A 22,056-nucleotide genomic window follows, 5' to 3' on the forward strand; every position below is an offset into this window, starting at 1 on the left:
AAAATTTTGCCCAAATACTGGAGTGATCATAAAACTTTGCAATAACTCACTCATTTGTAGTTTGTGCTCATCACCAGCAAGCATATATTAGGTACTTGCTTAAAACAAACATGGCATTAACATTATTGGGAATAAAAGCGTTCTACCTTCAACATTTCCATGAAGAACAGAACTCACATAACCTAGACCTTCCCCTCTGCATCTCTCTCCTTGTTCTCTCCTTCTATGTATATGTATTTAATAAATGCACATTTGCACACTAATTTTTAATATTTTATAATCCTTATTGCTAGCTTACATATCTGTTGTACTGAGGAAGATACAATATCTGTCCACTCAGCCAAACACACTTTATTTTCTGTGGCAAAACTCGCTGACTTAGGTTTTTCCCTCTCTCAATGCTTTTCCAGGAAGCAGCTAATTCTTGAGATGATGCAGGAGGGGAGGAGGAGGGAGGGGGGGAGGTGGTGGGTGGGCAGGCGGGGGGGCGGGAGACCTTCGGAGCTCTCCCGTGTTATTTTAGGACTGCGGGAAGCGTGGCGTCATACATGTTACCTGTCCACGCGTGACTTGGCTTCCATCTTCCCGCTCTCTTCTTCTCACTCTTCCATAGCCAATGGAACCACAGCACTACCATTCTAGTTGGAAAAAAAAAAGCTAAACGAATTCTTCCCGGCATCCATGTCCTAGAATCCTTCCTTCCTAAGCCGTACTTGCTGCCCCGTCCCTCATCTTCCACTCCACCCATCCCTGGACCGCCTTTGAACACAGCTTGCAAAGGAGCAGAGACCCGGTTCGCTCGTTAGAGGCCTCCAAGCAACCCCGTCCTCCAGCACAGCGCCTCTCACTTCCTCCCTGACCACGGTCGTGGAAGCAGCCTGCTTCCAGGAGGTAGGACAAAGTCCCACGCTGGCCTCACACAAGCAACTGTGTGGAGGGCCGGCGGCTCACACCTGCACAGCGGCAGGTCTGACCACCGAGTCCGAGAGGACTAAAATCCATCTGATTGGTATTTGTTCTCTTCCTTCTCCCTTCCCTGAACCTGGGGCCTGGCCAGGGGGAAGCCAGATCTCTGTCATTAAAGGTGTGTGTGGATTAAATTCAACTGCACGGCCAACTCCTGAATTAGCTGACACGGTGGGTGAACAGAAGACGGACTGCTCAGTACGCAGCAAATGCTAAATGAATGTTAATACAATTAGTACAATAATTTAGCTAAGCAACAAAACAAATAAAGCCACAGTGGATTAGTCACTTTCCTAGAATTTCAAAGCGACCTTTCCTGGTGATTTAATATAGATAAGAAGGGTTATAGCCTAGTTTGTCCTTAGCAGAGGCCTTGTAACACTGTGCTAAATGTATATGTGACTGTCTGTTCCTGATGTCATCTTCTTACTGTGCCTATAACTCCTTTAAACAGCATCCATAGGCATGCCAAGAACCAAATATCCTGCCACATGATAAAATCAGAGGTGTCATGCAATATGAATTGTGAAGAAAAGTATAAACGAAGCTGGGCTCAGGGAGCTCACACCTGTAAAAGGTTGTGGTTCAAGACACGCCAGGGCAGAGAAAGTTCTGAAGTCCCTCTGCAGCCTGCTGCTGGTACAGTTGTGCCCGCTTCTCACCCAAGCCTCCCAGGGAGGCTGAGAACAGGAGGCTCACGCTCCAGGCCTATCAGACAGAAAAGTCCACCAAACAGTCCCTCTGGAAGAAGCCAGCCTTGCTGGGTGCCCTGGGCTCCTACCCCAATACCATCACACAAAAAGAATGATAAACAAGGGCTAAATAAACACCAAAAGGACCGCACATGGCATTATCTCTACCAATGATACCTTGATAAGAATACATCTTACTTCCTTTGCTCAACTACGCCTTGGTTGGAAACATGTCCAGTGCACTCACCTCCCCAATATAAAATACCGCGAAGAGAAAGCTAACACCTGGTGGACTCAGAAACAGAATCTTAGACATGGGAGGAGTTCACATCTCTGCTGACATTTTGCCTGTTTTCTGTAGGAACCCAGTGGGCTATGGAAAACAGAGATCTATGTCCTATAGATCTTGTGGAAGAGAACGCAGTCCCTTGAGATTAGTAAACTATCATCTCACAATTTGCCCTTACCGAGGAGAATTTCTCTGGAGAATAATTTTGTTACAAATACTCTGCAAAGCCATCCCGCTGTGAGGTCTCCAGTTTCACGAGGTTCTCAGAAGGCTGAGATCTGCTGATCCCGCTTCAAAGCCAACCAAGGCAGAAGAGCTCATGAGAGTCTTCTCTCCAATTAACCTGCACAACGCGGAAGTGGAGCTGTTTTCTGAGAGCTGACTGAATAAGTACAACCGCACATGCCATTGAGTGGAAAGTGAGAAACAACGCAGGGGACAAACCTTGGGAAAACAGTGTCGCTTGGCTCTCCTCCTGTCCCTGTCTGGTGAACGAGCCCACCGTGCATTTTCCTCTGACGCCTGCTACATTTTCTTCTTCCTTGCCTGGATCCCTCATTGGAGAAGATGCGAAAGAAGCATTTCCGAGCAGCAGACGTGAAGCCCTCCACCCCCACAGCCGAGGAGCCTCGGCCCCCGGGATCCGATTGCGTCTGCCCTGCAGGATGGGGTGCGCCACAGGGAAGGGCTTCAGAGGCCATCCCGGCCCCGTGGTCAGAGCCTGCCGCACCGGCACCATGTCTGCAGACATCGCCCACATCAAGCGCCAAAACCCACTCCATCTGTGTCTGTTCTCGCTGAGCGAGACCCACGGGCTCATAAACAGACACGTTGAACAAAAACCTTTGTACAACCACTTACTGATAAGAATCACAGAAAAATAAGACCACCTGAGAGCCCAATACATTAATTGTCATAGGGGCTGCTCCCAGAAGAACCTGGAATGAGAGGAAAACTACATGATTTCTTTTCAAAATACATTTCACAGGTAATTTTAGTAAACTTCACCCGATGTGCAGGGCTTCCAAAATTGGGAGTGTGCCCGCACCACGACTTCTTTCGTTAGCTTCTCTTTTTTCCCTTTCCTAGTCTCCACCTCCCGAACCACTGCACAGTACTCTGATCTCCAGTGGCCAGATTACAAATTAGGTTTAGGCAAAGGAAATGAAATGAAATGTTAGTTTATTTGGGAGAAACAGCAAGTCACCTTTCTGCTTCTTTCAGCGATATGGCTCTCGCCTGTAATCCCAGATATTCAAGAGATTGAAAAGATCACAGTTCAAGGCCAGCCTAGGCAAAAGTTTTGGAGACCCCTCGCTCTGATTTTAACCAATAGAAAGCTGTGTGATGGTGTCTGCCTGTCATCCAACTCTGCAAGAAGTAACCGGCCTGTGTGGAAAGTAGCAGAAAGCAAATGAGCAAAGGCGGGTGCACAGGGGCCACGGGGTGGGCGGGGCGCAAGTGTGAGGCTGTGAGTTCACACGCCAGGGAAATGAAAGGTGAGCTGGGCTGAGCCGGCCCAAAAGGGGCTCCTGGCGGGCGCCCAGTTCATTTCCATCCGGAGCAGCCCTGGGGGCCCGGGAAGACCGCAGCACCTCGGGAAGAGAGCGCACCAGCTTCCCGCACACCTGCCACGCTCTCCACGGACAGCAAGGCAGACAGGACACTCGTGTGAGAAAATCACCCACGACCCGGGAGCTTCAAAGGCATCAGCCCCTCCGCTGCCTTTTATTCGTGTTCTCACAAACTCAGAAATGGAAGGGAAGCCCAAGAATAGAACCCGGGCAAAACATGAAGACAGACGCTGTCAATGCACCCCGGGACACGGCGCGGCTGAAGCCGCCATGAGACCTGCCCAGGTGCTCGGCCCTCGGACCCGGACGGCGGACACGGACGGCTACGGCTCATGGTCGGAACGTGCCAGTTGACCCCACGCGGCAATGATGAGCTTCTCAATATCAGATTCATTGACGCCGCGGAGAATCCTAAAATAGCCATTCTCTCCCCAAGACTTTCCCCAGGAATTGGCAGCGATCTGCAAGAAAAACAAAAAGTACAAGTGCTGAGGATCACACGTTGAATTTTATTTTTACTCCTGTCCATAAAAATCCAGGAAACTCACAGACAGCTTTAGCTGACTTTCATTTATTATAGGCTCTATTATTTAAAAACCTAAGTATTTTCTAAATAAACAACTTACATTCCATTAATACATGAAGCGTGGAGACTGGCAATAGCCCATACTGTGAGCTAACCATGAGTGTTTGAAACGTTGAGCCAGAGATGCTCACAAGCTAGAGCTGCAGACGTCGGCTACACAGCCAAGCCTGCTCTAGGTACAGGAAGACCAACAGCTTCTGTGACTCTGTGTTTAGACAAAATAACATCGAATGGGAGATGCCAACACCAGCCACGTGTCAGGTGGAAATGTAAGCTTCCGGAAGGGTGAGGTCCCTAGAGCTGTATCTCACGTGTCTGGACGGCTCAGGAGGATGTGGAAGAACTTCCACAGGGCAAGTGTGTGTGTTCATTACATTGTTCTTGTGGGTGGGATAGCTTGACTTAAGGGGCCAAAACCAGAGGCAGGAGACCAGCAGACAGTTTTGTTGGGTTAAGTTTGATTTTAGATGTTTGTTGTGTGCTGGTGCTAGGGTTTGAACTCAGGGCCTGAGCGCTGTTCCTGAGCTTTTCCATTCAAGGCTGTCGCTCTACCTCCATGTGCGGCTTGCTGGTGGCTAACTGGAGATACGAGTTTCCTGGACGTTCCTTTCCTGAGCTGGCTCTGAACCTCAGTCCACAAGCCTCCAACTGGTTTCCCACTTTGGACCAGGGTCTCGCCCGCAGCCCGCCCTGGTCTAGAGCGTGGATACTCCTGCCCCCACTTCCCAAGTTCTAGGGCTACAGACACGTGCCCCTGTGCTTGGCTGTTTGGAGGGTCTCCCAAGGAATGTTCCTATTGAGTCACCCACCCAGGTCCAGGAAAGAATACTCGACGGATCTTCAGAAAGCAAGAGCCACAGAATTAGACTTTTTCCTCTTGTTCTTTTTAAACAATAAGGATGATTAGAGTTGGGATGGGTCCAGAAGAACACATGGATCTCATGCCTGAGTAAGTTCATAGTGACTCTGCGATCTTAATGGAGCAAGGAGAGGGAGATTCGGGGCAGCTGGAGGGGCATGGGGAGGGCAGGTCGGTGACCACAGTGAGGTGAAGTGGACAAGCCCGGAAATGAGACGCTTCGCAGCCGCAGCCGCCACGCTCGGCTGTGGCCCTGTCCGTGGGTCCTCCCGCAAGCCAGGCTGACTCACAGCCGCTGGAGGAGCAGCTATTTACCACCCACAGGTTCTTCACCTCCTTGGCCAGCCCTGGCACCCTAAAGACCAATCTTAAAGACGTGTGTCATTGTGAATTCCATTTACAACATCAAAGACAAACTGGGCGTGGCACGGCTGGAAATGAGTGCACACACAAGTGTGTAGGAGTCTTAGCACCGGCGATCTGAACTGAACTCGGCTTTCCATATCATGTCAGGCCCAGTACATCCATACGCTAGATTACACATGTGTATAGTCTCCAACCACATAGATGTGTAATGCGCATGTCTGTGCATACACACAACCACACGTGTGTATGTATGTGTATATGTATGTGGATCTTGAACTCTGGGCCTGGGCGCTGTCCCTCAGCTCTTCAGCTCAAAGCTAGCACTCTACCACTTGAGCCACAGTGCCACTTCCGGCTTTTTCTTCTTATTTGGTGCTGAGGAACCAAACCCAGGGCCTCATGTAGGCAAGGCAAGCACTCTACCACTGAGCCACCTTCCCAGCCCACAAGCTCACTTTTAAAAGGCCTAATACTTTAAAATTCACAGCGCTATGATACATAGCCCTGTACCCACCCTCATTTGCATAGCTGAAGATTATTCACACTCCTAATTTCATCATTAGATCTTTGGTGAACCTGAGAAGTGTCTGTGAGAGTTTTCTTCAAGCAAGTGCAAATTTCCATGCTAATGAGAGCCACGCAGAGGTGGAGAAGAAAGGCGCTGTAATTAGAGAAGGCGGGTCTCTGTAAATTAGCCAGGACCCCTGCAAAGCCGCTCCTGTTTTATAATTCACCTTATCCTTCCTCCTCTTCTGTCCTCACCCACTTTGCTGCTTTTAAATCTCTACATTTGCTTGCACTTAATTACAAAACTTTTTGCTCTGAGCCTTGGGCTCTGTGCTTTAAGTGTCCAAGTTAGCACATCTATTCATGGGTTAGTGAAGTTTATACCAGCGTAATCTCCACCTAAACCAAGACGTGAGCCACGCATAGAGCCCCTCCACGCACAGATCACCTGCCCACCTCCTGACGGGAGACAGCCATGTGGAATGACAGGCCCGGCATGCTTAGCGTGGGGCTCCTCTAGCTTTTCCTGTTGTTACAATACACCCGGAAGCCTGGCTGAGTACGCTTTCTTATTTCTTAGAGTTGGTGGGATTTTCGCCATGCACAATCGTATTCCCTGCGGACACAGTCGTGGCACTTCTTATCCGATGGCCCCCCTTTCCCGTTCCCGCCGTGCCCTGCCCGTGGCTCTCCACCACGCTGCTCACCAGGCAGCTAGTGCTCTCCTTGCCCGGGAGGGAGGCAGCCTGGGCTGTAAGGACACAGCGTTTGCTGTGCGGATCTGCGGGACAGACAGACTTCGTAAGGAAATGGAGGCCCTGGAGCGTTTCTCCTTCACTGAGATTTCAGGTCATGAGTGGTGAACGGGTTCAGGGATAGAAGGATTTCAAGATTCACCCTCACCCCACACACACACCCGGATTCCAGTCCCTGAGCAAGCGTGCGGCCTGGCCTGTGCAATTTCCCACCCCCTGGAGGTAGACAGGATGGAATCAGAACACAGCACGGCCTGGCCAGGATCCTGAAGTGTCACCCAGTGAGACGAACAGCACGCTGCTCTTCACCACGCTTGACTCAGGATTGGAGGCCTCGGGGCACGTTTATTGTAACACAGGACAGTGCTGTCAGGCTGTCTGTAAATGTCTAGACATCTTCAGAAGAGTGTGGGAAAATGAAGCTTATCGGGTTTCTCGGAGGTTTGCAGAATCCTAAACTCTTCAAAAAATGCACAGAATGCAGAGATAAGGAATGCGTGCTTTCACTTCTTCTAGAAATAATTGCTCTTTGCCCTCCCTGGGAGGTGACCCTACATACAGCCCTTTTTCCAGCTAAAGAATCTGATCTGAAGGGACACTGCAACTTCTCTTATCCACCCTAGAGAGCCAAGCGTTAGAGTGCACGCCAGGCCCTGAATGAAGCCCCAAGGAGCAGAAGCCCTGGGACGCTCTCTCCCCCGTACCCCCCGTTCCCGGGGGACCTCACCCCAGAAGCCCTGGGACGCTCTCTTCCCCGTAACCCCGTTCCCGGGGGACCTCACCTTTGCAAGGCAAGTCAACACTCCCCAAGTCTAACGCACAAGCCTGAGGCGGCTCAGCCCATCCAAGTGAACTCACTGGGCTTGTGTCTGTGGTTTGTTTCAGTTTGCCTTCTCTTTCCTTTCACTCTGCGAAAAAGATATGCCTTTTGCTTGTGCACTAGTACCGCTGCCTGGCCCTCTGTCATGTCATGGGCGTGTGTGGTCACCTGTGTGGGAGACTCACACTGACTCCAATCATGTGCAAGACACAGGCTAAGACTGCCCTGGGAGTCTCGGCCTCTCCATCTGGTTTGGGTATCAGGGCTTTGTTTCTGGCTCAGGTGTTGTGTGTGTGTATGCACACCCACTGCATCCATGTATGCACACGCATCCACATGGATGGACTGCAAGTACAAGGCCAGGCTGGAAATGGTCAGACGAGCCAGGGAGACTTACAGAACATTTCTCTGCACATCCACTCATCCCCTCCCCACAAAGACCCACTGTCAGCTGCACACAGCAAAGACCTTAGATGATCTCTAAGTATTACTCAGTAACGAAACCGAATATCCTTCAAATTCATTTTTTAAAAAGGACAACTTAATTGTAGGTATTCTAATAACTCACATTCTCTTCCATTCTTTAATCAGTGAAAACTGTTGTCTTGTTGATTTGAAGTTTATTTCAATGAGGGAAATATTTTTAAAAGCTCCATCTAAATGTAAATATCTTCTATTAAAAAAACTCCATTGGGGCTGGTGGGATGGCTCAGTGGTAGAGCACTTGCCTTGCATGCATGATGCCCTGGGTTCAATTCCTCAGCACCACATAAGCGGAAAAAAGCCAGAAGTGGTGCTGTGGCTCAAGTGGTAGAGTGCTAGCCTTGAGCTGAAGAGCTGAGGGACAGCACCCAGGCCCAGAGCTCAGGCCCCACAACTGACAAAAAAAAAAAAAATCAACTATCAATCAGAAAAACATCAGTTGTGGCCACATTAGTGACTGGCTTGGGGGCGCTGTCAAGTGTCTGCCGGTGTGGTGAGGAATGCTCGTAAGCTGTGACATCAAACTCACCACTGTCACATCAAACCGCTGTCACCGCTGTGACATCAAACTCACGTTACAGGCTACGTATCTCCGCCTAGACTTCAGACTACTTGTGAAGAAAGATGAATGCATAACGACTTGGAGACAATTGACACAACTCATAATTAACTGGATATTTACAATGGTATACTCCAATCTGCTTCAAAAAGTCTCTTACTTATAGCATCATGCAATATTTAAGATGAGATGTTCTTTCTCCATAAAGATGTATATTTTAATGATACAAGGACCATTTAGCTTTTAAGATATATATATATATATGTATACATTATGCTATAGATAAGATACAACATTAATGTCACAGCCATCACACATTTGTTGATATATAGAGAGGGGGGGAGGAAAGTCTAAGATTTACTTGAATATAGATGTCAAGACAGTCCCGTTGATGCTCAATCAATATGGAAAAATAAAAACTGCTCATCTCTTACAATCTAAAATCATTCTTCCCTTACATGTTAACTAATAGAAGGGATACATACCCAGAACTTTTCTTTCTTCCCTTGTGCGCCTCTCAGTGTGCCCCATCTACAAATAATAAGTGATAACAATCGTGAATATCGGGGTAAAGGTTTTTATTTGCATTTCACTTTTCCTTCTCTTCCAGCTAGTTTAATAAGGAAAGTGTCAGCCCTGCCCCGCAGCAGTGACACATCATCATCTTCTGCTTCCATGCAACGTTATTTATATTCACAGAAGAGACTCATCTATAAGGAGGATGCAAACGGACATGAATCTTATTGACAAAGACAGAGACACCCTCAGACAACTCAGCTAGGCATCTTACTGTACTGGAAAGATACTATCTTGCTAGGCCGGTGCTCTACCACTTGAGCCACATGGAATGCAGTCAAGAAAATCAGCGCGTACCCTCGTGGAGCAAGAAACTATCGCACAGGGGTGGGGTTGGGAGGGATGGAGGAGAACAGTGTGACGTGGAGGGAGATGCACTCTACTGATAAAACTGCCTCCAGGAATGGCGACTCTTTGTACAACTACTTAAAAGATAATAAAAGATACTATCTTTAAAACCTGTCCTCGGAGACGCTACCCTAAATGAAATAATCTAAGACTACTGACAAAGGTCACAATTTAAATGCGGATAATTACTAGAAATGGGGGCATTTTACACAAACATATTCTTATATTCAGAGCATTTGACTATGCAACAATGTATCAAGTTTCTGTAATCTCTTGAATGTATGGAAATCAAATGCTAGATTCCCCGGACTGGCCTCATTTCATGAAGCACGCTGAAGAACTTGAACCTACAATGCATTTTCTGTTAAGGAGGCCAGTAAGGTAGGAATTCTTTGCACGTTCTATTTGCTGAGAAACTCAAACATCAAATTCCTCTTCACAGGTTGCGTGGCTCCTTCACTCAGAAACACATCACAGACCCAGCCGCAGTGATCTCGGACTGCATCAGCTTTACAAGGAAGAAAGGCCTCAACCCTGCCTCGCCCGGCTAGATCCAGATTAGAGTTCATTCTCCGCCTGCCACCTGACCTGTCCCATACTGGCATAGTAGGCCCATTCTGGCAGCCAGTGCTGGCCAGAGCTGGCAGTGACGGCGGATGCTGGCGAAGGTGATGAAGGGGGCGTCAATGGTGATGAGACCTCCCGGCCCCCTCACCATAGTCCCTCCTTAAGCAAAACATACATCAAGCCAGGATTCACTACGTTTAAGATCAAATGCATTTTCTGATTGGCCCTTCTACCATAGGCTCCTGTGCCTTTTGCTTCCTGACAGATGGATGGAGATGTCTGAACGATGGTTTTGCAGGAACTATCACAGGGGATGGTGTACACGTGCCGGTGGCGACCCCTCTAGCCATTCCCCAAACGCGCCCCACACTCCACTCCCACCACTCCGTCTATCAAGAGGCAAAAGGCATGCCAACAGCATCTCATCTGGAAACCGGCCTGAAAGAAGAAATACGACAGGAAAGGATGGATGACTGCGCTCTGTTTGTGACATTACCGGAATGATCTGCTACCTGACGGAGGGAGCGGCCCCTCTGCATTCTGTATATTGGCAGATGTGTGCTCAAAGGTGCAAAATCACATGAAGTGCACTGGTGAGCAAAGCAGACGCAAAGACAGATGCCATCATCCATCACTGTCAATTATAACTAAGAGGGGAAGTAGGACCATCTTTTATGGGAGAAATGCAGCCCTTCGTAGCGGAGATCAGAGAAGACATTCTCATCAAAGCACAGCACTTGGAGGGAGATTCAGGGTTGAGGGCTGCTCCACCACAGCTTAGCCAAATGTAGCTCACCTGTACATCACCAGCAAGGACGACCAACTACCGTGGGACCTTTTGCTTTAAGGGAGAACCTCACCTCACTGGTGTCAGGAAGACAAATGGCTGTTTGCTCCTCGTGGAATCACAGAGCAGGAAGGAGACCACCGTGACAGCGGCTCTCCACGGGGTGGAGCTGGCCCGAGAACTGCTTTGCTGAGTGGAATTTTATGGAACATTCCTCCTCTTTCATTTAAATATTTCAGTAAGTTGGCTCATTGCAGAGTTGGACGCTCAAAACCCCATGGCCCACCAAAATAGGACTTTAACCTGATTTCTTCACAGACAAGAAAAGCAAGGCCCACTGAGATCAAGTAACACTTCAACGGTAGATGCCACTGGTGTCTAAAAGGCATTTAAAAATGCAAGCCACAGTAACAGAATAATGCAAATAATACAGTAATGACCTGAAGAAAGAAGGAAAGCCTGGGATCATTTCCAGTAAGAAATGAGTCTCAGGTAGATGAAGTCATAACTACAAAGAAGAGCGTGGGATGGAGTGAAGGCAGCCGGGTCTTCGAACACCAGGAGGCTTGCACACAAGAAGCAGAGGCTGGGGAGGGGTATGCTAGAAAGCGGACGGGTTGGGAAGTGGAGGTGTCTGCAGTTGGCATGAGGAATGGGGAACAGTTAGATGATCACAAAATGTATTCTCACAGGGCCCATATTCGTGCCATCCAGAGGTTTACTCTGAAGCCAGAAATGTGGCGAGCATGCTTGTGACTGTGACTTCGGGAGTCACACTTAATGCATTTATTTGCAGATGAAAGTAAACCACAAGTGTCACTTACAGCACAGGTAACAGGCATCAATGGCAGAATATGAGTGTTTTTCTTTTTGACAATTTCCCTTTTTTCTTATTGGCACACAGACTGGCTGACCTTCCCTTTGGTCTTACTAAAGTGATACGCACTATCCCAGATACTTTCAAGCAGTCAAGACATTGTCGATTTCCACAGCTACACATTCTTTTCAACAGAAACTCCCCATGTGTCATCCCTGTATCTGAACTATCATACATATGATAAAAATCTGTAACATAGAAATACATATCATTTATACATAACTGTCATGTACATGGTAGTTCGGAAGAATACATGTTATGTGCAATAATATTTTTAGAGCCAGGATCAAATCCTAATCCGAGATCCTGAAAGGTACTCCTGCATTATGTGCTACACAGAGACACGGAGGAAAACTCCACAGGGCCTCTTTCTTCAAGGCAGCTGACCCATTGCCTAGTTGACAGAAATAACTGACCATGCTTCTTACTTCTGCGGCCCCGCCCACCTCTGAACACTGAGACCTCCCCCAATCTCTGCATGTTTAGACAGGCATGCCCCCATATCTCCACATGAGCTACACTGTGATTACAAGCCTGACAAAAATACTTCCCAAAGAGGTGTTAGATGTAAGCCAGAATCAACAAAAAGAACTTATAAAACTAGTTGGGGAGGATAGCATTGTACCAAGGGGTGAATGAAATTCCATCTCGGCCGCCCGTAGCAAAGGGCTGTAGACATGAGCACTGCGTGTTGTCATTGACAACACCACCCAAGCATCTCCTCCACCTTCGTGGCGACCTGACTCCCAAGTTCTCTGCTGATGCAGGAAATTATCTGCAGTCAATTTCAACAGGTGAGTCATTTGTTCATGACGAATTTATTATGTTTAACCACAGTGATTTTATATAAGCTAGTGATTCAGGAATAAATGAGCTAATTTGGCTCTCTTGGTACAGATAGAATTCTATTATCTAAGATCATAAAGAATTTTAGTGTATTGTTCTCAAATGAATTGTTTTATGTTCCTATACTCACATTTCTCTTTTCAACCTTATATATTTGCTTATGTTCTCAAAATAACCTAGGTCCTAAATAGTAATTGAAAAATAATGGTAAAAGCAACAGCTCTTCATAAATTAATAGCTACCATATTTAGAATCATGTATGAAGAACGTATTAAAAATAATTATGAAAATAGATTCCTACTAATAAATAGTTGGAGAAGGCATAAACTTTAAAAATGAAAGAAAACATATAATGAGCAATCTACTAGGTAGAGAGTATACTGTCACATTCAATACTGGCAACAGGAAAAGGATCTCAATGCAAGAGCTGAGAAATCTGAGCTGTGGAAAGAAAGATCAGGCGTTTGTACCCGAGCCACGCCTTGAGACTGAATACAACAGTGCATTACAATCAGGAGGAGTACTGTTCTTCACTTGAATCCACGCTCTCTCTCTGTCTCACACATACATACCATGTTTTACATGCCATATTTTCTTTTGTCAGTAGTGGGGCTTGAACCAGAGGCCTGGGTAATTTTTCATCCTAAGCTAGCACTCTACCACTTGAGCCACAGCACCACTTCCAGTTTTCTGGTGGTTTACTAGAGATAAGAGTCTCGTGGACTTTCCTGCCTGGGCTGGCTTTGAGCCGTGATCCTCAGATCTCGTCTCCTGCGTAGCTAGGATGACAGGCGCAAGCCGCCGGCACCTGGCTTTCATACCACATTTTAACGCCTGAGAAGCTGAGAAGCTGGCTTTCTGAGCTGTTGCCGGGTGTGGTTTTGACGTGTCCTCTGAACAGGGGTGACAGCTTTGCACAGATCTAGCCATCGAATGAGATGACAAGCCGTGAACAGCCCACGTCAGACCACAGAAAACCAGCGCAGCACAAAGCATCTTGTCAGCTTGACTCAGTGCTGACAGACCAGACAGCAGGGTTCATCGGCTCTGAAAAGAGACGGGGAAACATAAACTCCATTTGTCAATGCCATCCGCCCTGGGGCGTCCACATGCTCGCTCCGGTCGGGGAGATCTCCTGCAGGCCCCCCCTGGGACCTGTACGCGGCTTCGCTGCGTGGCCCACGGTCAGCGGCCTCCAACAGAGGGGCGGTCTACTGCCTCTAACTCACGCTGCCCACCGCACCTCAGTGCCTAACAGCGCTGGCACCCGATCAATAACATATATTAAAGAGTGAGGTGACAATCAATCTGAGAAGTGTCTAAATGAATTAAAGGATTGCATTTTATCTATTTATTTATTGCTTTCTGGTAAGGTTCAGATCAAATTTGTCAGGAGATACGATTTAGCTCAAACAACTTGTGCAGTATTCTGCCCCGCCCCCCCGCCCCTTCCTGCTTTCACAGACCGCTCACTCCCCGAACTGTGTGAAGTGCGGTCCTCCAGTTTTCTCCTTCCCCTGGGCAGCACCACCAGCCACTCTTTTCCTGGTGACCTTCAAATGTTACTTTTCTTCAGGGTTTGGCCTTGAACTACCATCTTGCCATATTCTTTCCCATGAAATCCTAAATATTTCCAGGACTTTCACCACCATGTCAGTGCTGATCATATTCACAGGCTTGGATCTGAAGTCTTAAAGTCCATTTTTAACATATACAGTATGTGTCATATATATTATAAATACAATTGCTTACTTGATGTTTCACTTAAATATGTTCAGAAGTTCCAGACTCCACCTAGATAGAAATGCTAGTTTCTCCTTACAAACTATAAACACAAAAAAAAGCTTAACTCAAGAAAAATCACATATCTACTTGATTACTTTTATTATTCAAGAGACTAAACATTATTTTCAAATGCATAATATCTTTGTAAGTACATTGTGCATATGCTTCTATGTAGGTTTCAAATGTGTAATGAAAACTTGCTCAGAACACCAAAACCATGAAATCTTTCTCTGGCTCAATTTCCCTCAAGAAAAATCAAGGAATTATATTTAACTGTACATGTGTCACCTGCCCTCCAACAGAAAAGAAAGGGTATGAAAGAACTAAGTACCTTGCTGTTGAAATCCAAACACAAATTAAATGTCTGACATTATCTACACTAATTATCACATATCCATTTGCATTTGCTAAGTAACCATAGTAGAAATGTTCATTTAACTATCTTAGATTTCCCCATGCATTAAAAATCTCAAATTAAAACATCTGCTCAGAATTCAACAGAGGTTAAACATAACAGCATGAAAATTCAAGCTTAGCCTTTTGTTGTTATTCAAATAGCCAGAGATAAAAATAAATGATGCATGCAGGAAAAAAAAGATAGAGAAGAGTAAGAAATGAGGACAAAAGTAATGGCCCCAATAAAACCACAGCAAATCATTGTGGTACTGTCCTAAATAGTAATTTGTGACTGGGAGTTCCTTGAAATTTATATGTATAGAAAATTGGAATAAAATATATTAGAAAGTCACTGCTAAAGATTATTTATGCTATTGTAAAGGGCAAGTTTCCTTATAGATATATATATAATAGATGGATTGATAGATATGAAAATACCAAACGCTATGACTACAAAATAGGCAAACAGTTTGATAATATAATTAGACACCTATTATTTAAGAAGATGGTTTTTAGTTACTCGGCAAAACTGATTCTTAAAGTATCACCACCCTGCTATTGCATGATCACGCTTTTCTCATAAGGAACTAGATTAAAATTTGAATCCAGTAAGGAACAAAAATTAGAGAATCATAAAAACACAGCACAGCATTCCCAGAGCTTGAAGCTCAACCTATTTTCCATTTTCTCCAAGTGTGTGTCTTATTAAAGCCTGCATCATTTTTCTAAACACATACTGCAGTATCCTAAACATGTGCTTCGTTTTTGTGACTCTTTATGTCACTTCTGGAAATGATGAACTCAACTCCCTCTCCTGCTTCCCGGAGCTGAGCCGCTGGCACACACCAGGGCAGAATGCCGTGGAGAGGCAATCAAACCTCTGGACAGCAGCAAGCCACCTCTACTCTCCTTACATCTCTCACAACGCCTTCCGGGATCCCATGAACCCCCCCTCCGAAGGGTAACCTGGCCGTACGTCTGCAAGACAAAGTCTGATAGAAAATGTCGCTGGGCTCCGACTGGCTGAGCAGAGCTGCCGCACATCCCCTGTAAGACCAGCCTCGCCGCAGGTTCTCTGGATTTCTTTCAGCATTCCAGCTTCTAAAAACTCCTACACCAATGACAGTGTTGTTTTATTTTAAACCACTCTGCCTCTGGCCCTATCTCTCCCGTTCCTACTCCATTAGGAAATGGTAGATTTTCTCCTAACTTACTCTCAGTCCACTTCTTAGCTCTATGCAGCCCTGCGTTCACATGTAGCTGTGTGCACGGTGTCGGGAAAGAGGTTTTAGATCCTGCTCACCCTGCCTAGCACTCAACACAGAACCAGCACTTTCCAGGACTAGCTTTTAATATCTGCTGAACACAGAAAATGAAAACTTAGATCATTTTACTGATGTCCCATTTTATTTCGCATAAAATTTGCACCAAAGTTTACAGAAATTTCTGAGGTGTTTTTTTTCCCTCTGATACTTCCCTCAAACTAGATTTCTTCGGCCTGGCTAGTTTCTACCATTCTGTGCTGGAATTTTGGTGTATTTGGTGGAGGGGGTTCAATTAAATTTTAAAAAAGAAACAGCAGTTATTCACAGCCCACTTAGAAAACTTCTTCTTTAATTATATTGTTTGTTTTCCTTCCAGGTTTTATTCACAATAGTTTGTCTCCTCGTCCCTGGAAAACCACTGAATATTTATAAATAAAAATCTTGCCATTTTGACACCCCAAATGCGCGCATGCATGCGTGCACACACACACACACAGAGTATAGTTTTAAAACTCTGACTCATGCAAAAATTTATAAGTAGAATATAATTTTTATGAGGGTCAGGATCATTGTCTATTTTACTCATGAATATATCTACATCACCTAAAATAGTAGCTGACACATAGGTAGACAAAAATACTTGCTTAATAAATGCACATCTGCATACCTTCGCACCTATTTATTTAGCATGGCATTTATGCTTAAGGTGATTTTATAACCCATTGGTGGTATCTACTGGTGGTATAATTCTGTTCCATAAATAGAAATGATGATGAAGAAAAGTTAACTTTTGCCCAGTGATTTCCATTAATTTGCTAAAATTTTAATCGCTGAATTTATTCAGCTGAATTCTGAGTGAGTCATGAGAATCACAGGCAAAATAAAGGAGAAATTCATGCACTGCCTGATCAACTTTGGCCTAGCAATTAAATAAAGCTTAGAACTGCAAAGGAAGGGGTGACATCGCCCAAAAAGAAACGTACTCATTACCTGACCTATGACCGTGTAACCCCTCTGTACATCACTCAATAACAATAATAATAATGATTGATATTTTTATTAAGAAAGCTCAGAGCCTTTGGTTTCTGGACAAGGCTAGATGGAGGAGCATGGATTGTGGAATGTTCATGGAGAACACCATGAGAATGACAATCCTCAAACACCAGGTCCTGCTGATGACACCCTTTTCTTTCCCACTATAACACCTCTACAATCGGCATCCCTCCTATAGTCAACGGAGTTTCTCAGTTTAAGCAGCGACATGTTCTTCTAGCACCAGTATATGAAATAATGTGTTCTTCAAAGCATTACTCCCTACATTTCTTGAAAATGACACTGTGCATTAGTCCTCCTTCTGTTCCTTGGGCTGATCACTGCATATAAACTCACATTCATCTGTTCAAGGGAGGAAAGTCTGATAACTTTATCTTTTCCAGCAAAGGCACCAAACAGCTTAAGGAGATAAATGTGTGAGGTACAATCCAGAAACACTAAGCTCCTGATAAGGAGCTTGAACTTGCGCGAGCTATTTGATTACTCCCTATTTCACTGATGCATTCATTCCTGAACGTCCTAATAACCTAAGAGGGGACCACTAATGGAAAAAATGAATTAAAATCTTCAACCTCAGGACACCCAACAATGCCCAGACTCCCGACAAACACTGTTGTGGGAAATATACACATCCCACCAACGTAATTTGCCTACACACAAAACTGGCCTTGTTCATTGTTCGTTTTCACCCTGTGAGGTAAGGTTGTTTCTCTAGGCGCAACACCTTCCTGTGACTGATGTGTTTCTTGTGGGGAATCCACAAGCCAGTGTGGCTACATGCAAACACATTTATATCTTGTCCAAATTCAGCGTGAAGGTCAATAGGCACTAAGTGAAGAAAAGGTGACATGTGTGGCTAGCAGGTGGCTGAGACCACTTTCAGTAAATCAAGAGATGCCCTCACCAACCTTGGAGTTCTTAGAGTTCTCAGAATAATAATGATTATATATATGTATATATATATGCATATATATATCCACCACCTCATAGCTTGTGAGGATAATTTTTTTCCTAGCTAAAAGACATCACTGGAGAAAACCCACAAAAAAATGATTCTGAGCTAGGAATGCTCATGCCTGTAATTCCAGTAACTCAGAGGGCAGAGGTATGAGGATGTGGATGGAGGCTGTCCGTTAAAGATTAGTAATCACGAAGGAAGATTAGCCCCAGTACAGGTTAAAGATCAGTCCTTTGCTTTTTCCCAGAAAAAGCATTAAGTGTACACCAGGTGACTCCACAATATCTGTGAGCTTCATTCTAGAGCCTCGCTCCAGCGCCAGCTGGATAGAGAAAATACAGGAGTGTTCCAGAGCTTCATTCTACAGCTTCAATCCACTGCCAGGTAAGACATCACACATGTTCTAGAGATTCACTCCAGTGCCAGATACAGAAAATACAGGGGTGTTCTAGAGCTTCAATCCAGTGTCAGGTGAGATATCACACACATGTTCTAGAGCTTCACTCCAGCACCAGATACAGATATTACACCATCAACCTCAACAGCTAATGAAATCACACAGTATGTGAGAAAATGATCATTCCATGAGAGTCGAGGAAAACAGACTAGGTGACAGGGATGGAGACCAGCTGAGCAGAGGGTAAGTCATAGATTTAAAAGAGAACTGAGCAGGTGATAACTAACCAAGAAGAGATTCGATGGAGGAATGGGCTGGCATCTGGTGGGAGGCCTTTTACACTGTAGGCTGAGGCGGGGGGGGGGGGGGGAGGAGCATTCCTAATGTAAGGAGAGTGGGGGCCGGGAGCAAGAATTGCGGCCAGCAGGTTGGTCCTGTGGGAAGTCCCAGCCACTGTTCTAAGAACCTTGACTTCTGCTTCAGGTGAAACGGGAAATCATAGAAAGTGAGACAAGCTCTGACAAAGACCTTGAGGGGAAACCCTGGTTATTTCATCCTGAAAACAGTGTCCAGGGCAGCGGTAAAGACACAGACTGTGGAAAGCAGCCTCCAGTCATGAGCGTGGGGATTCAGACGGGGACGCGGGTGGGTCAGGGTGAGAATGGCCGGCAGGGCCAGCTGCGTGTGGCATGGTGGAAGGCAGCTGTGGGGAAAGAGCAGAGAACGATTCCCAGTTTTCCCGCCAGAAATATGAAAGTTGCCATCCACTAGATAGGGAAAAAACTGAGGCTGTTCAGCAAGTGGGAGAGAACCAGGAGCTCAGTCTGGGAATATTCGGCCTGCATCTGACAGAGGCGCCAACGAGATGGCGGATCGTGTGTGTGTGGAACTCAGGACAGAGGTCAGAGGTGCCAACAAGATGGCGGATTGTGTGTGTGCGGAACTCAGGACACAGGTCAGAGGTGTCAACGAGATGGCGGATCGTGTGTGTGCAGAACTCAGGACACAGATGTGGGCTGGAAATATCATTTGGTTGGCATCGTCTTTTTCTAATGCTGAAAAAAAGGAAGAGTTCCCCAGAGAATGAGTGGTAGTAGAAGGTTGAGGAAGGGTTGCCCACACAGACAGGCAGGGGCCGCAGCCCGCAAAGACCACAGCCATTTTTTTTGTCTGAAAAAGGGGGAAAGATCTGGAATCTGGATTTACTGAGGTAGAGACCATTGAATCTTTGAACAAGTCACTGTGTGACGGGGAAAGCAGGAATAAAAAGAAGAAGGGGTGCAGTTTGAAGGAAACAGGTCTGGGCAGAGCTTGCAAGGAGTTGCCATGGAGGAGAGAACACAAATGAGCTGCAGAGTGGAGAGGCAAGGGCTCTGCTCTCAAAAGCTGCTCAGCCCTTCCCAGCATACAAGTGGTCCCTGAGAAATTACCAGGGCAGACTGCTGAACAGTTCAGAGTGGTTGGGGTCTCGGGGAGAAGAAGAATCTAGGCTGAGACGGGGATGGTTCACGTGGGTAAACCCTGGAAGAAAGAGCGTCCAGTCTGCACGTGGAAAGGTGAGTTGGGAAGGCCAGGCAGGGTGTTCTGTTTACTTCAGTCTTCGCAGTGAAACAGAACACAGAGTTATCCTCTGAGAACAGAAAGTGGAGGTACTGGGGATTCGAGGAAAACGGACACGTTTTGAGGTAATCACTTGGAGAGTGGAAGAATAGAGAGGGTTTGGAACAGGACTTCCGGCTTGACGTTTGTCTTTGTAAATTAAGAGGAAATCAGCGCAGCTGCATTTTTTTCTAGCTATGTCCTTGCGCTGCTGCAGACACAACACAAATTGATCTAGAAATGAGCTGCTGCCAAGCTCCAGTGATGAGTCAGACAAGGCAGAGAAAACCCAGGCTGGGTGAGACAGGGCAGGTGTGAAGAAACACCGGGGCATTTTGACTAGCTTACAGATGAATTCCGTAAAAGAAAAGCCAGTGCATCCTTTCCCCCCAAAGTAAGACACGCGCCATGCTCAATATAACCGCAAAAGCAGAGCCTACCATAGGCCTTTAAGCCACAGTGCTGTGATCAGTATGCTGCAGGGTAAATCTACGAAAACAGACAAAAAGAAAATATCTAGAGATTCAAGGACGTGGAGAAACATTTTTGTATTATTGCTAACAAAAAGACTAGCAATATTGTCCTTTTCATAAAATCTTAAGTAGTTCTGCATTTCCATTTTCTAATGATACCCTTTCTTTTCTCTTCCTTTCCTTCTCTCTCACACACATAATTATATTCTGTCTCTTATGTCTCATATATATATTTGTATATATTTACATATGTATAAATAGGTATGTGTGTGTTCTAAAATCTGAGAAAGGTTTATTTTTTCATGGCAAAATCAAATCTATGTTTGGCGGATTTTTTTTCCTGTCTGTTTTATCTGTAGCTTTATCTGAAGTTCCGCAGTGCATTTACATGACCTTAATTTGGAGTCACACACATTTTCATTGTTCCTGAATCAAGGCAAGTCTTGGGGCATTCTTAAACATGCTGAATTAGTAACTGAAATAACAGAGCATGTAAAGTAAAGTATCTGCTGTGACTAAAGACATCTGCAGCAATGTGTGCTTCCAAGATGGGTAAGGAGGAGTGATCGGACGGCCACCAGGACGGCGTTCTGTGCGTGCTCAATCCAAGTGTCCAGTGAGACATGTTCAAAGAACCAAGGGGTTTACCCCTGCAGGCCCGGCCAGAGCTGAAGCAAGGCTCTGCGTGGAGTTGCTGCAGAGGGGAGCAATCAGAGAAGGCCGGCGAAGGTGCTTTCCCGCCTGCCTTGGCTTTCAGAGGAGGAACTCTGTGTGATATTATTTCCTCTCGGAGCACAACTAACTAACACATTTGAGCTTGTTTCTTGCCTTTTCATCGGACTGCATGTGACTTCTAAGTTGGATGAATGTAAGTTTTGCAGTACTCAGAATATTAAGTAGCCACATATTGAATTTCAGGTGACCTTCCCTTTACATCTGCTAAATCCTTACAATTCATAATTCCAGTCAAGATGGCCTCTGCAAATCACAATACTTTGGGACTGAACATTTTCCTTCATTACGCCACTGGTAATCTTTATTCCAGTGATATATTTCCTTTGCCCTCCGGACAGTCTCTTAGGATACATTCACAAGTCAGTGAGAGGCCAGATTTGGCGTCTCTCCCAGGATACTGGGTTAGAATACAATGGTCTTTAACATCCTTGCAAAGCTTAGATAACTTTTAAATTGTAGCAGATTCACACATACAAAGGAGTCTTCTGATATCTACATGCATTAATGTTCTCATTTTTAGTTTTAATTTAGAAAAATGTTTTAAAACAGCCAAATAATATTCCAAGAACCCCCCTTACCCGGTGAGCTTCACTGCATGTGACCGCAGCTTCCTGTACTTGGACTCTTCGCGTGAGCTGGCCACGTGTCTGTAGATGCCTGTTTTGTAGTGGAAGAAATCCTCGTGGACCTGCATTATGGCTGAAATGAAACCCAACAGGACACAGGACAATGTTGAAAACCTCAGCTTTAAAAGTCTTTGGGAATTCTCCCTGCACACAATGACAAGGACGTGAATCTGAAAGAGGGCTGGCTAATGTTTTCTTATCCCCTTTACCTATGTATAGGATTAAGTGAACATTATGCTCCTTCTGTGCCGTTCCAGTCAGACCAGAAGGGCCCTGAGCCTCAGGCAGCGTGGGGTCAGAGATGGCTTATTG

The 22,056-nt window shown here is 45.7% G+C and overlaps 1 protein-coding gene across 2 annotated transcripts in view; it reads right to left on the bottom strand.

The window, feature by feature from the left end:
* Window positions 1-3,646: 3,646 nt before the first annotated feature.
* The window catches only part of Tinag (tubulointerstitial nephritis antigen), a 39,627-nt gene continuing 21,217 nt past the window's right edge, over window positions 3,647-22,056 (bottom strand). For both annotated transcript variants that reach the window (XM_070017272.1, XM_070017271.1), the window contains exons 9-11: window positions 21,697-21,817; window positions 8,942-8,987; window positions 3,647-3,982 (exon numbers count right to left, since the gene is read on the bottom strand). In XM_070017272.1, coding sequence (XP_069873373.1) covers window positions 3,845-3,982; window positions 8,942-8,987; window positions 21,697-21,817 — 305 coding nt within the window. In that variant the 3' untranslated portion in view covers window positions 3,647-3,844. The remainder of the gene's footprint in view (window positions 3,983-8,941; window positions 8,988-21,696; window positions 21,818-22,056) is intronic.

Source organism: Dipodomys merriami, unplaced genomic scaffold, assembly GCF_024711535.1.
Source record: "Dipodomys merriami isolate MVZ:Mamm:240054 unplaced genomic scaffold, mDipMer1.0.p SCAF_122, whole genome shotgun sequence".
Taxonomy (NCBI): Eukaryota; Metazoa; Chordata; class Mammalia; order Rodentia; family Heteromyidae; genus Dipodomys; species Dipodomys merriami.